The sequence below is a fragment of the Salmo salar genome, chromosome 22 (genome assembly GCF_965601325.2).
Source record: "Salmo salar chromosome 22, fSalSal1, whole genome shotgun sequence".
Lineage (NCBI taxonomy): Eukaryota > Metazoa > Chordata > Actinopteri > Salmoniformes > Salmonidae > Salmo > Salmo salar.
The window spans coordinates 34,221,476-34,236,461 of NC_138312.1; the positions used below are offsets into that span (position 1 = coordinate 34,221,476).

General features: G+C 43.1%; 1 protein-coding gene and 1 long non-coding RNA gene across 5 annotated transcripts in view; one reads left to right on the forward strand and one right to left on the reverse strand.

Moving 5' to 3' along the window:
* LOC106583165 (inositol 1,4,5-trisphosphate-gated calcium channel ITPR1) overlaps positions 1-3,667 on the reverse strand; it is a 178,362-nt gene extending 174,695 nt beyond the window's left edge. For 2 of the 3 annotated variants that reach the window (XM_045705740.2, XM_045705739.2), the window contains exons 1-2: positions 3,472-3,667; positions 1,614-1,730 (exon numbers count right to left, since the gene is read on the reverse strand). In XM_045705740.2, the coding sequence (XP_045561696.2) occupies positions 1,614-1,705 (92 nt within the window). In that variant the 5' untranslated portion in view covers positions 1,706-1,730; positions 3,472-3,667. The remainder of the gene's footprint in view (positions 1-1,613; positions 1,731-3,471) is intronic. The other variant, XM_045705741.2, reaches the window with a different exon arrangement.
* A 140-nt stretch (positions 3,668-3,807) lies between these two features.
* On the forward strand, positions 3,808-7,100 carry LOC106583164 (uncharacterized). 2 transcript variants are annotated; one of them, XR_014382176.1, is made up of 3 exons: positions 4,019-4,290; positions 4,715-6,511; positions 6,700-7,100. It is a non-coding gene; the product is annotated as an uncharacterized LOC106583164 (long non-coding RNA). The 2 variants fall into 2 exon arrangements; XR_001323454.3 differs by having other exon boundaries at positions 3,808-6,511.
* Positions 7,101-14,986: the final 7,886 nt, after the last annotated feature.

Sequence of the window (14,986 nt, forward strand, 5' to 3'; positions counted from 1 at the left end):
TACCTCCCTGCCATGATAACACTAACTTTCAGACTCACAGGCCACACCACCTCTACTGTGGTTCATCTCCACAGCATTCCTCTCTCAAACCCACACTCATCTATCTTATGATTGGGACTCACACCACCACTACAGACTAAAGTCCTTTATATACAGTGAGGGAAAAAAGTATTTGATCCCCTGCACACTCTTAAAGGGAGTGCTCCTAATCTCAGCTTGTTACCTGTATAAAAAGACACCTGTCCACAGAAGCAATCAATCAATCAGATTCCAAACTCTCCACCATGGCCAAGACCAAGGAGCTCTCCAAGGATGTCAGGGAGAAGATTGTAGACCTACACAAGGCTGGAATGGGCTACAAGACCATTGCCAAGCAGCTTGGTGAGAAGGTGACAACAGTTGGTGCGATTATTCTCAAATGGAAGAAACACAAGAGAACTGTCAATATCCCTCGGCCTGGGGCTCCATGCAAGATCTCACCTCGTGGAGTTGCAATGATCATGAGAACGGTGAGGAATCAGCCCAGAACTACACGGGAGGATCTTGTCAATGATCTCAAGGCAGCTGGGACCATAGTCACCAAGAAAACAATTGGTAACACACTACGCCGTGAAGGACTGAAATCCTGCAGCGCACGCAAGGTCTCCATGCTCAAGAAAGCACATATACATGCCCGTCTGAAGTTTGCCAATGAACATCTGAATGATTCAGAGGACAACTGGTGAAAATATTGTGGTCAGTTGAGACCAAAATGGAGCTCTTTGGCATCAACTCAACTCGCCGTGTTTGGAGGAGGAGGAATGCTGCCTATGACCCCAAGAACACCATCCCCACCGTCAAACATGGACGTGGAAACATTATGTTTTGGGGGTGTTTTTCTGCTAAGGGGACAGGACAACTTCACCGCATGAAAGGGACGATGGACGGGGCCATGTACTGTCAAATCTTGGGTGAGAACCTCCTTCCCTCAGCCGGGGTATTGAAAATGGGTCGTGGATGGATATTCCAGCATGACAATGACCCAAAACACACAGCCAAGGCAACAAAGGAGTGTCTCAAGAAGAAGCACATTAAGGTCCTGGAGTGGCCTAGCTAGTCTCCAGACCTTAATCCCATAGAAAATCTGTGGAGGGACCTGAAGGTTCGAGTTGCCAAACGTCAGTGGGCAAACGTACAAAATCAGCAGGGGATCAAATACTTTTCCCCCTCACTGTATGCACTGCAGAGCTTTGAAGGCAGTACCTTAATGACCTTCTCAAGTGTACATGAAGCTATGAATTTACCCTTAAAGGGATAGCTCCCTCCACAATTAAAGTTTGTCATGCATGTGCAGACCTCAAAAGTGCCCTAATGTCCAGGTGAGTTCATGTCCCATGGCATCTGCTGAGTAGTTGCAGCTATATTCCTCCATTCCAAATGATTGGGAAATATATAGGCACCATCTAAAATGATTACAATAGACCAGGGCAGTTCAATGTCTGGGGTTTTCTGCACTCCAGGACCGGAATTTACCAGCCCTGCATTAGAAGACCTATGTGACCACCATTGCCATTCATTTGAGATGGTAAGTGATAATTGCTAAAGGAGGGAAGGGATAGGTGAACTTAACTCACCCCAGAGTGCTGATGAAACCGTTGGTGGAGCCCTCTGCATACAGAGAGCAGATGTCCCCGATGTGCAGAAAACTGGACATCTTATCTGACATGTCTCACACACACACTGGGCCACACCTGGAGGAGAGGAGAGGCAGGAATTTTACAACCATATAAAGAGAATCACAACACACACTTTAACGAATGACTATAGGGCCTGAGTTTTCCCAGACCTGGGCAGGTCACACAGTCAGGAATAACCGTAAGAGTGACATTTTGTGCCTCTTCACTTTGTCAGATCATCCTCCTAACCCTGTAAACTGTAAAGACATTACAGTCCTGCATATATAAATGACTGTTTATTTGCATTACAAATGAACAGGGAATCAAATCAAACTGGGGTAAAATTGAAACATATATCTTGCCATCAGTGGATTTCAGTTTCCAACATCCACCTTGGATTTCCTTACATGACATTATTCTAATGGAGCAGACCGTTGGTTTCCCAGTTCTAATGAGGTGATTTGGAACAGAGGAAACCCGGAGAGAAAGGGAGCAGGAGGATTTGCATGGGGCCAGGCACTATCTGATGCTCCAGCCTGGTGTAGCTGGGTGAGGGGTAAACAGTTAATGATTAGGAGAGGCAGAGAGAAACAGGAAGAACATGCAGCTGTATGTAGTATACCTGCTCGGGTTATAGGGTGGAAGGAGTGATAGACCAGTCAGTTCACTGTGTTTTATTCTAACACTGATCCAGGCTGGGTTACAATCCGGGTTGGATTCAACCCCCTTTCAATTCAGGGAATGAAAATGGCCCTTACTTTGTGTTGGACTTGAACTGAATTATAAAAGGACTGACCCCAACCCATATTAGAGTGGTTAGAATACAATGAATGAGGTCATGACTATTGGGGTAAAACGTGGTCTAGTACATGGTTACTGTACTACAGGTGTTATAGTGCATAGTGAGTAAAGCAGTGTCCTGTGCTGTGTTGTTTAGAGCCTAGAGCCCAATCGATTTCCTGACCACTTAGTCGTGTTACCATACTCCCCATGTCTCGTTCACCACGAACAGCGAGGACGCCTGGAAACCGAGGCTACAGACCACTTGACCTGTCCAGGAAAAACTCCAGACCCTAATTGTAGGCTGTCATTGGGGCTTAGAGCTTTTCCTGATCATGTGGCTGGTAAAGAAAAACTCCTGGAACATATTGTGCCTCCTGAGTCTTGTGTCTTTCAGAACTCAATGACAGAGCTCCTTCTGTGCAAGTTTAGTAGCCCATCTACACATATGCATTATTTGCCTACGCTGCGACATCATCCATGAGAGTACAGCGAGGTTGATCTTAACATATTTTTAGACCACTCATCTTCTAAACATACTCAAGGGAAACAAAACATGGAGAACAATTCACCCCATCATACCACCTCAAGACCACATATCCAAACAATTAGTAGGCAACAGTAACTCATGACATAGGCTCCTGTAGCTTATGTCCATCAACATGATGCCCAAGTCAATGGGTAAATTGTCAGCATCAAATCCATGACCATGTTTAGCCCATTTCAGGTTACCTTACAGGGTAGCCTACAAAATCCCTTCCAACTTCACTTAACTTCAACACATCCCGAGACGAGTTGCCTAATAAATCTGGCTCTGATACCAGTTTACTAGTCTCATAACCTTTCGAATCCGAGTGTGGAAGTCTGTCTCTCATCTCGGGAAAAAATGTGTTTCACCAGCGTCAGTGGAAACAAATCATGACTGCCCGTTCATGATGACAGATACATTTCTGCGCTTCTTCCCTCACCACAAGTAATACATTTTTAACAGGCGGGGATGCTACCCAAAACTGTACAGAGTTGTGCTAAACTTTACCTTCGCTGTGGTAAGTGTTTGGGAACGACGCGCACGGCTGGGTCAACGGGACAGCATTACAGCGATATACCGCTTTCAGCTCATCTTATAGCACCAGATCCGGTTAGAGAGTAGAGTCCGTTTTCTTTCCTTTTTTTTTTTTTCTTTTTTTTTTTACCGCTAATCACCCTGCCGTCCGTTCGTTTGCTACATGAGCGTTCGTCCCCGCTCGAAGATCTGTTGCCTAACAGAAAACACTGGTTTCTGGGAAATGAGGTTTATTGAATGGTTCTTTCAGATAAGTAAGAAGGCCTAAAGCACATTTATGACTACAACTCCCACAGTGTGGTGGAGCGTTGCACGGAAACTTCTCCATCCAAACTTTAGACAAATTGCTGAAGGAAGTGACATTGAATTGATCAAGAAATGCACTCACACATACTTTTATGCCACACATTGATCAAGTTTGACCTTTGTTGATGGCAACACAACTAAGACCAATAATGCATTATATACAAGTAGCTATGAACTAAATGTGTTATGAGTATCTGCTGCCTTGTACGGCTCGTTTACTCTACCGGGCATGTACACTACCAAGCGGTAAATTGCCGCGTGCCGCTTAGTCCGCCCATTGTGACTCGCTTGTGGGCGTGCTTGGCAGCAAATAGCAGGCAGCATGTTCGAGTGTGCGTCAAGAATTCAGCATAGCAAGTTTGTAAGAAGGTCTGGCTATTCAATGGGTAAATAGTTCAACAGTAATATGCTTTAAAACGCTCTGGTGACAAACAAACTTTGCTGCCCTGTTTACAATTGTCCACATGGCTGGAAGAAGCTATTCAAGTAAGTATATACGTTTCGAAAATGGTAAAAGAAACGTGTATTATTAGCTAACTAGCTAGCAGGCTAACTCAAATGAGTTGCTAAATGAGCTAGCTAGCTATCTAGCCAACTTTACATACTGTAAAGATAGATAGTTATCTAAGTTAAATATCACCAGCTACTAAACTTCATATTAGCTATCTATATTGATCACTGTAAAAAACAAACTCAAAATGCATTTGTAGGTAACTAGTTAACAGCCATGGAGGAGGGTGAAAGGATAGTAGCCCCAACTGTCAAAGTGAGTAGGCTATTCTGGATAGGGCAGGTACTTTTGCGTAGTTCCAGTCCCTAGGAGTGAGGATAGAGATAATAGTAACATAATATTTAGTGCTGTGTCATTTAATTACAATGAAGTCTGTTTCTTGTGGGGTTCTGTCCTCAGATAAAGAGGGCTATGAAAGCCTGTCCCAATGAAGAGCAGTGGTTCTCGGTCCTGGTGACTGAAATAGGTGCACATTTTTGTTTTTACCTTAGCACTGCACAGCTGATTCAATTAATCAACTCCTCAAGCGGTGTTTATGTATTAATTTGTGATGCTATCCTTGATATGACCTTATTGTGTGTGTGTGCAATGTTATGTTGATTTGTTATAAGGGATATTATACTTCAGTAATCCAGTTACCTGGTGAAAGATTATTGGAATCTGTGTGGGTAGCTGGACAAGTAGGATGACTGACAATAGTGAAGGCGAACAGGTGGTCACAGGTCAGGTGACAGAGGAATGGATGAGACTGAGGCAGGAATTTCTTTAACCACAAAGTGGTATATTTACTGGGTAGTTTGTCTGTACTGCATAACAACGGAAACAGAATAACATAATCAAATTCAAATCAGAAAGTCAAATCATTCTCATTATTAACATGAGGTAATTCCGCAATACGGTTCCATAGGAATTGAATATGAAGCAGAAGGGAGTCATTTAGGATCATCAGAGTCATGAGAAGGATAATACATATAAATGTATCAATCTATAATCTCCATCAGTTTGATATCAGAATTTATCAGTTTAGCAAACAATTACGTTTCATATTTCATCCTGTCAGGTTTGTCTTCATATGTACATGTAATTTCATTACATATTAACCATATATTAATTGCATAATTGGCCTGAGATGATCTGTAGGGCTGTGATCATTAACCATTTACATAACACAATAGGTTTGAAGCATGCGCTCCAAGCCGCTCTCTGCGGTAATAACTGATGGCCCGGTCTCCCGATCGCAACAGATAGTTCAGATGAAATTATCGTCCATATTCCTACAGATACCTTGTAACTGGAGATTCTTTCAAAACGATTGCCTACAGTTACTGTGTAGGGCACTGCAAGGTTGGGTGACCAGGGCCATCTGGGGCTGCCGCCTGGAGGAATTCAGGCGTGTGAAGGCTGTCCTGCAAAACATCATGAGGATGGACATAAGGACCAGGAGGGATTCTGCAGCTCACCACTGTGTGCCAGAGAAGAAGTCTGGTGCTCTGCAGGATGTTTCAAGGATGGGGTCCAACAATGCAGCAAGAGAGGAAATCTCTGTGCGGAGATCTTCACCTCCTACTTCTTTGAATGGGTGCTGTTCCCTGGCAACACCAAAGACTACACTATGCTACACCAAAGGCTCTTAAGAGCCATCCACATTGCAATAAGACTATTCTTCCATTTACTTAGCTATGTCAACTGCTGTTATTCAATTCTGTTTATCTCCCTTTGATTTCTACTTCTCAGGTGAGAGTGCTGTTTAGGTAAGGGTGTGATGTCTGTACAAAAACGAATTTAGAACAATTAGACATCCTATAACCCACACACACACTCATGTATCAATCTGATTGATTGATGGATTGTATTGTGCAGTAAGCAGGCTCAGGTGTATAACTGTGGCTAATTCCACCTTCAAATAATAGGTAAGAGGGCCAACTATGGAGAATAGTAAGACACTTCATTATTTCTATAACTACGCTATATTGTTTTTCCTCGTGTGTCCGTTCATGCAGCCACTTAGTGTGGACACCAGGTGAGGCCACACACACAGATTCCTGTTGAACACTGTCTCTTTAACCACCTTATTTTCTCAAGTCTCTCTCCTTCACTTCATCCCTCTCTCCCTAAATCCTCTAGGTTATATCAGCTGTGTCGGTGAACACCTCCCGCATCTGAATTGGCTACATAGAGGGCACAGCATGATCAGAGGTGAGTGGTCACTTGGTCAGGTCAACAGGAAATATTATTAAGGGATGCTTTACATTGAAATAGAGATGTAATAGTCCCAGAGTTAATGATCCAAGGTCAGTTTTGCATTTCACCACCTGATGATTATGATGACTGACAGTGTTAGAATAATAAAAAAGAGGCTTAAACATGCTCTCTCTCATCTGTAGGTATGTTTTGATGTGAGAGAGAATGCCAACCCCCAGTCCCGTCATCGCCACCTCACCCGCTCTTAAGATAACCTTCGGGCCGACTGGGAGCCCAAGGCTGTTAGGAGACATCACTAGACACTATTATGTAATTGTGATGAACTGAGAGAATATTAGGTGGCACTGTGATTCATTAATCATATGCGGAATTCCCTGCTCCTATGTTCTTACTTCTTTCTGTCTTTCACACCTCTCGCCACCTCTTTCTTACTGTTTTTATAATGCACAGCAGATGTGCATTATAAAATACAGATTGAAGTACAGGAAGTACAGATTGAACATGTATTTCTAATATTTATAATGCATGTATTTATAGCACTTGGATAATTAACTTCTTCCAATAAAGCGTTTCAAATTCTCTACTGATTGAAATTAAGTCTCATTTGTTGAAATACTACACCTATCATGTGTTTCAGATCAATGCAGATGAAGGAAATTACATATTGAGATGAACTGGTTTGAGTATTTACATGTAGTGTACTGTTTTCTTTTTAAATTCTATTTCTGTATTTATGAATTACAAATCAGCCTTTAACCAGTTAAATCATATTTCTAGTCTATTGCATAGTTACAATGTGTAACCATGGATGTCCCAAGACCAAGATTGGTAAACACTGTTGACGTGTGTAATTGTAATACATACAGTGGGGGGAGGAAAGTATTTGATCCCTGCTGATTTTGTACGTTTGCCCACTTACAAAGAAATTATCAGTCTATAAGTTTAATAGTAGGTTTATTTGAACAGTGAGAGACAGAATAACAACAAAAAAATCCTGAAAAACGCATGTCAAAAATGTTATAAAATGATTTGCATTTTTATGAGGGAAATAATTATTTGACCCCTCTGCAAAGCATGACTTAGTACTTGGTGGCAAAACCCTTGTTGGCAATCAGAGGTCAGACGTTTCTTGTAGTTGGCCACCAGGTTTGCACACATCTCAGGAGGGATTTTGTCCCACTCCTCTTTGCAGATCTTCTCCAAGTCATTAAGGTTTCGAAGCTGATGTTTGACAACTCGAACCTTCAGCTCCCTCCACAGATTTTCTATGGGATTAAGGTCTGGAGACTGGCTAGGCCACTCCAGGACCTTAATGTGCTTCTTCTTGAGCCACTCCTTTGTTGCCTTGGCTGTGTGTTTTGGGTCATTGTCATGCTGGAATACCCATCCACGACCCATTTTCAATGCCCTGGCAAGGGAAGGAGGTTTTCACCCAAGATTTGACGGTACATGGCCCCGTCCATCGTCCCTTTGATGCGGTGAAGTTGTCCTGTCCCCTTAGCAGAAAAACACCCCCAAAGCATAATGTTTCCACCTCCATGTTTGACCGTGGAGATGGTGTTCTTGGGGTCATGGGCAGCATTCCTCCTCCTCTAAACACGGCGAGTTGAGTTGATGTCAAAGAGCTCCGTTTTGGTCTCATCTGACCACAACACTTTCACCAGTTGTCCTCTGAATCATTCAGATGTTCATTGGCAAACTTCAGACGGGCATGTATATGTATTCTTGAGCAGGGGGACCTTGCGGGCGCTGCAGGATTTCAGTCCTTCACGGCGTAGTGTGTTACCAATTGTTTTCTTGGTGACTATGGTCCCAGCTGCCTTGAGATCATTGACAAGATCCTCCCGTGTAGTTCTGGGCTGATTCCTCACCGTTCTCATGATCATTGCAACTCCACGAGGTGTGATCTTGCATGGAGCCCCAGGCAGTTAACAGTTCTTTTGTGGTTCTTCCATTTGAGAATAATCGCCCCAACTGTTGTGACCTTCTCACCAAGCTGCTTGGCGATGGTCTTGTAGCCCATTCCAGCCTTGTGTAGGTCTACAATCTTGTCCCTGACATCCTTAGAGCTCTTTGGTCTTGGCCATGGTGGAGAGTTTGGAATCTGATTGATTGCTTCTGTGGACAGGTGTCTTTTATACAGGTAACAAGCTGCGGTTAGGAGCACTCCCTTTAAGAGTGTGCTCCTAATCTTAGCTCGTTACCTGTATAAAAGACACCTGGGAGCCAGAAATCTTTCTGATTGAGAGGGGGTCAAATACTTATTTCCCTCATTAAAATGCAAATCAATTTATAACATTTTCCACATGTGTTTTTCTGGATATGTTTGTTGTTATTCTGTCTCTCACTGTTCAAATAAACCTACCATTAAAATTATAGACTGATCCTTTCTCTGTCAGTGGGCAAACATACAAAATCAGCAGGGGATCAAATACTTTTTTCCCCCCACTGTACATGCTGACACAGCATCATTCAAAGACTGGAATTTGATACTGCTGGTATTGGATATGACTGAAAAATAATCTGACATTCATAGCTGAACTGCACCTTTATTTGCCAAGGTAGAGTACATGATCAGTGACTGTATTAAATGTACAGGCTGCAATGTGGGGGATCTCATGCATGGTAATAACTACATGTATATTAAACTCAGCAAGATAAAAGGAACTTCCCTTTTTCAGAGCCCCGTCTTTCAAAGATAAGTTGTAAAAATCCAAATTACTTCACAGCTCTTCATTGTAAAGGGTTTAAACACCGTTTCACATGCTTGTTCAATGAACCATAAACAATTAATGAACTTGCACCTGTGGAACGGTTGTTAAGACACTGACAGCTTACAGACGGTAGGCAATTAAGGTCACGGTTAAGAAAACTTAGGACACTAAAGAGGCCTTTACTGACTGGAAAAACACCAAAAGAAAGATGCCCAGGGTCCCTGCTCATCTGTGTGAATGTGTCTTAGGCATGCTGCATGGAGGCATGAGGACTGCAGATGTGGCCAGGGCAATAAATTGCAATGTCCGTACTGTGAGACGCCTAAGACAGTGCTACAGGGAGATAGGACGGACAGCTGATCGTCCTCGCAGTGGCAGATCACGTGTAACAACACCTGCACAGGACCGGTACATCCGAACATCACACCTGCAGGACAGGTACAGGATGGCAACGACTGCCCGAGTTACACCAGGAACGCACAATCCCTCCATCAGTGCTCAGACTGTCCGCAATAGGCTGAGAGGCTGGACTGAGGGCTTGTAGGCCTGTTGTAAGGCATGTCCTCACCAGACCACCGGCAACAACGTCGTCTATGGGCACAAACCCACCGTCGCTGGACCAGACAGGACTGGCAAAAAGTGCTCTTCACTGACGAGTCGCGGTTTTGTCTCACCAAGGTTGATGGTAGGATTTATCATCGAAGGAATAAGCGTTACACCGAGGTCTGTATTCTGGAGCGGGATCGATTTGAAGGTGGAGGGTCCGTCATGTCTGGGGCGGTGTGTCACAGCAACATCGGACTGAGCTTGTTGTCATTGCAGGCAATCTCAACGCTGTGTGTTACAGGGAAGACATCCTCCTTCCTCATGTGGTTCCCTTCCTGCAGGCTAATCCTGACATGACCCTCCAGCATGACAATGCCACCACCCATACTGCTTCGTTCTGTGCGTGATTTCCTTCAAGACAGGAATGTCAGTGTTCTGCCATGGCCGGCGAAGAGCCCGGATCTCAATCCCATTGAGCACGTCTGGGACCTGTTGGATCGGAGGTTGAGCCCTAGGGCAATTCCCCCCCAGAAATGTCCGGGAACTTGCAGGTGCCTTGGTGGAAGAGTGGAGTAACATCTCACAGCAAGAACTGGTAAATCTGGTGCAGTCCATGAGGAGGAGATGCACTGCAGTGCTTAATGCAGCTGGTGGCCACACCAGATACTGACTGTTACTTTTGACTTTGACCCACCCTTTGTTCAGGGACACATTATTCAATTTCTGTTAGTCACATGTCTCTGGATCTTGTTCAGTTTGTCTTAGCTCTTGAATCTTATGTTCATACAAATATTTACACATGTTAAGTTTGCCGAAAATAAATGCAGTTGACAGTGAGAGGACGTTTCTTTTTTTGCTGAGTTTGTGACTTGCATCCTTGGCAGAAAGTTATATTCTACTCAATCCATAGGCTTCATTAATGCCATTCAGACTGTTTTGAAGTTGATACAACTGGCTATGATAGCTGAGGTTCATAGCTAGGTTCTGAACTAATATGTATACCAAACGTTTGGGTCCATACACAGATTGTCTGCATAGCTAGCTATACATCCATAGGCATACAGGTATTTTTATCCTGCACAATAAGCAAGAACTTAGCTAGCTAGCTACATTATTTCATCTATCTGCATTGCATGGCAAATATCATTACAAAATTGTACATTAAATTTGCAGTAAATGCTTTAGCTAGCTAGATTCTTTACATCCACTGTTTCACAAGACGGCTGCCTGGTTTGCAGGTTTTCTCAGGAGTCCCTAAAACATTAAACACAAATTATAATTTCATACTCATGTCACAACACCCATAAAGATAGTTAGCTAGCTAGCTAAATAGCCAATTTTGTAAATTAACTTAATGACCAAAAATATATGCATAATCGTTTGTCTCTACATTAACTAACGTATTCCTCTCAACTGTACATTTTTGCATGACTCGTTATGATGTTGTAATTACTTACATTTGCTTCCATCCTACTATTTTTTGGCAGCCATCTTTGCTGAAGAAAGTCTCAAGCGATGGGTAGCATAGCGTCAAATTCGTCATGGGAACCACTCGATATGACGTCATCGCCCAGCCGTTGCAAAATGTACAATATGTTACGAAAATCTCAATGTGCAATGGTGTCAAGGTTAGGTGAAGGGTTAGCTAAAAGGGTTAGCTAACATGCTAAGTAGTTGCAAAGTAGCTAAAAAGTAGTGAGTAGTTGAAAGTTGCAAAAAAGTTGTTTATATTTGTATTTATTATGGATCTCCATCCTGGGGTCCAGCAAAATTAAGGCAGTTTATACAATTTTAAAAACATTCACAGAATTCACAACGCACTGTGTGCCCTCAGGCTCCTACTCCACCAATACCACATATCTAAAGTACTAAATCCATGTGTATGTATAGTGCATATGTTATCGTGTGTGTGTGTGTGTGTGTGTGTGTATGCATGTGTCTGTGCCAATGTTTGTGTTGCTTCACAGTCCCCGCTTTCATATTTTTAAATCTAATTTATGTTTCAGTTACTTGATGTGGAATAGAGTTCCATGTAGTCATGGCTCTATGTAGTACTGTGTGCCTCCCATAGTCTGTTCTGGACTTGGGGACTGTGAAGAGACCTCTTGTGACATGTCTTGTGGGATATGCATGGGTGTCCGAGCTGTGTGCCAGTAGTTTAGACAGACAGCTCAGTGCATTCAACACCTCTCATAAATAAAAGTAGTGATGAAGTCAATCTCTCCTCCACTTTGAGCCAGGAGAGATTGACATGCATATTATTAATATTAGCTCTCTGTGTACATCCAAGGGCCAGCCGTGCTGCCCTGTCCTGAGCCAAGTCCTTTTTTGTGGCACCTGACCACATGACTGAACAGTAGTCAAGGTGCTACAAAACTAGGGCCTGTAGGACCTGCCTTGTTGATAGTGCTGTTAAGAAGGCAGAGCATCACTTTATTATAGACAGACTTCTCCCCATCTTAGCTACTACTGCATCAATATGTTTTGACCATGACAGTTTACAATCTAGGGTTACTCCAAGCAGTTTAGTCATCTCAACTTACTAAATTTCCACATTATTTATTACAAGATTTAGTTGACGTTTAGGGTTTAGTGAGTGTTTTGTTCCAAATAAAATGCTTTTAGTTTTAGAAATATTTAGGGCTAACTTATTCTTTGCCACCCATTCTGAAACTAATTGCAGCTCTTTGAGTGTTGCAGTCATTTCAGTCACTGTAGTAGCTGACGTGTATAGTGTTGAGTCATCCGCATACATAGACACTCTGGCTTTACTCAAAGGCAACAGAGAAAGATAGGAGGATAAATGAAATAACCCCAAAACCAGGGATGCATTTGTGTGTATTGTACATTCATCATGCTGAGGAATAAAGTGACTGCTGCAGTCAATGTTCTATTGTCACTGAGGTAGGTTTTACAATTTAACTGACTTATTTATTGAGATTAGTCTTATCAAGTGTCTATTTTCCTCAATGGAGACCTGGTCAAAGACTTCTTTAAGTGTTGTTTGCATCTAGCCTAGGTGCTAGCGTGACTGTTTCTGCATTCAACAATGCCACTTTCTAGACTAAAGCTATAGAGGAGTTGGTATAGTCTTTATCTTTTTAAAATTCCTGTTTCAGTCCTGCACACTGGGCCCTAATTTGAGTTCCACGTGCATTACAAAATGTAGCGTCAATGCATGAAGTCGGACTTACAACGCATTCAGAAAGTATTCAGACCACTTGACTTTTTCCAGATTTTGTTACGTTACAGCCTTATTCTAAAATGTATTAAATAAAACATTTTCCTCATCAATCTATACACAATACCCCATAACGACAAAGCGAAAACACGATTTTGAAAATGTAAAACATTTCTTACATATAAAAAGCAGAAATACCTTATTTACATAAGTATTCAGAGCCTTTGCTATGAGACTCAAAATTGAGCTAAGGTGCATCCTGTTTCCATTGATCAGCCTTGAGATGTTTCTACAACTTGATGGGAGTCCACGTGTGGCAAATTCAATTGATTGGACATGATTTTGGAAAGGCACACACCTGTCTTTATAAGGTTCCACAGTCGACAGTGCATGTCAGAAGTCGAAACGTTGTTATAAATATCACCTGGGAGCGTGAGTAGCAGTGTGCACCGTTTTCCTTTCTGTTTTCCATGAGTTTGCCTACAACTCCAGGACCTGCGGAAGGTACCTGGATGTGCGTATGTTCTTCAGCTATTGTAGAGCAAAAACCAAGCCATGAGGTCCAAGGAATTGTCTGTAGAGCTCCGAGACATGATTGTGTCGAGGCACAGATCCGTGGAAGGTCCCCAAGAACACAGTGGCCTCCATCATTCTTAAATGGAAGAAGTTTGGAACCACCAAGACCCTTCCTAGACCTGGCTGCCCGGCCAAACTGATCAATAGGGGGAGAAGGGACTTGGTCAGGGAGGTCACCAAGAACCCGATGGTCACTCTGACAGAGCTCCAGAGTTCCTCTGTGGAGGTAGGAGAACCTTCCAGAAGGACAACTATCTCTGCAGCACTCCACCAATCAGGCCTTTTTTGGTAGAGTGGCCAGACGGACGCCACTCCTCAGTAAAAGACACATGACAGCCCGTCACCTAAAAAGATTCTCTGGTCTGAAGAAACCAAGATTGAACTCTTTGGCCTGAATGCCAAGCATCACATCTGGTGGAAACCTGGCACCATCCCTACAGTGAAGCATGGTGGTGGCAGCATCATGCTGTGGGGATGTTTTTCAGCGGCAGGGACTGGGAGACAAGTCAGAATCGAGGGAAAGATGAACGGAGCAAAGTACAGAGAGATCCTTGATGAAAACCTGCTCCAGAGCGCTCGGGACCTCAGACTGGGGTAAAGGTTCACCAGGTTCACCTGGTCTTTCACCAAATAGGGCTCTCTTCTGTATACCACCCCTACCTTCTCACATCACAATAGGACAATGACCATAAGCACACAGCCAAGACAACGTAGGAGTGGCTTCGGGACAAGTCTCTGAATGTCCTTGAGCGGCCAAGCAAGAGCCCGGACTTGAACCCGATCGAACATCTCTGGAGAGACCTGAAAATAGCTGTGCAATGACACTCCCCATCCAACCTGACAGAGCTTGAGAGGATCTGCAGAGAAGAATGGGAGAAACTCCCCAGATACAGGTATGCCAAGCTTGTAGCGTCATACCCAAGAAGACTCGAGGCTGTAATCGCTGCCAAAGGTGCTTCAACAAAGTACTGAATAAAGGGTCTGAATACTTATGTAAATGTGATATTTCAGTTTCTTATTTTGTATAAATTCCAAACATTACAAAAAAACTGTTTTTGCTTTGTCATTAAGGGGTATTGTGTGTAGATTGATGAGATTTTTTAAAATGTAATACATTTTTGAAAAACGCTGTACCGTGACAAAATGTTGAAAAAGTCAAGGGGTCTAAATACTTTCCGAATGCACTGTATATGCACATGTCTAAAGTTGGGCTACGGCGCATTGAGGCGATGATATGGTTTCTCATTCTATCATCTGATGGCGTTCCCATAGACCGCCATTTTATCAGTCTCCTTTGATACTGCTTTGAAGCCTGTACAGAGAGGTGACTGCCCCCGAGTTAAACCATTGAGCAGTGTTGACACCACTCTACAGCAGACAGCTAAGCCATTCTCCCTGCAGTAGTCCAGGTCATTTAGGCTATGTGGTGGAAGACTCAATATGGAGTATAGA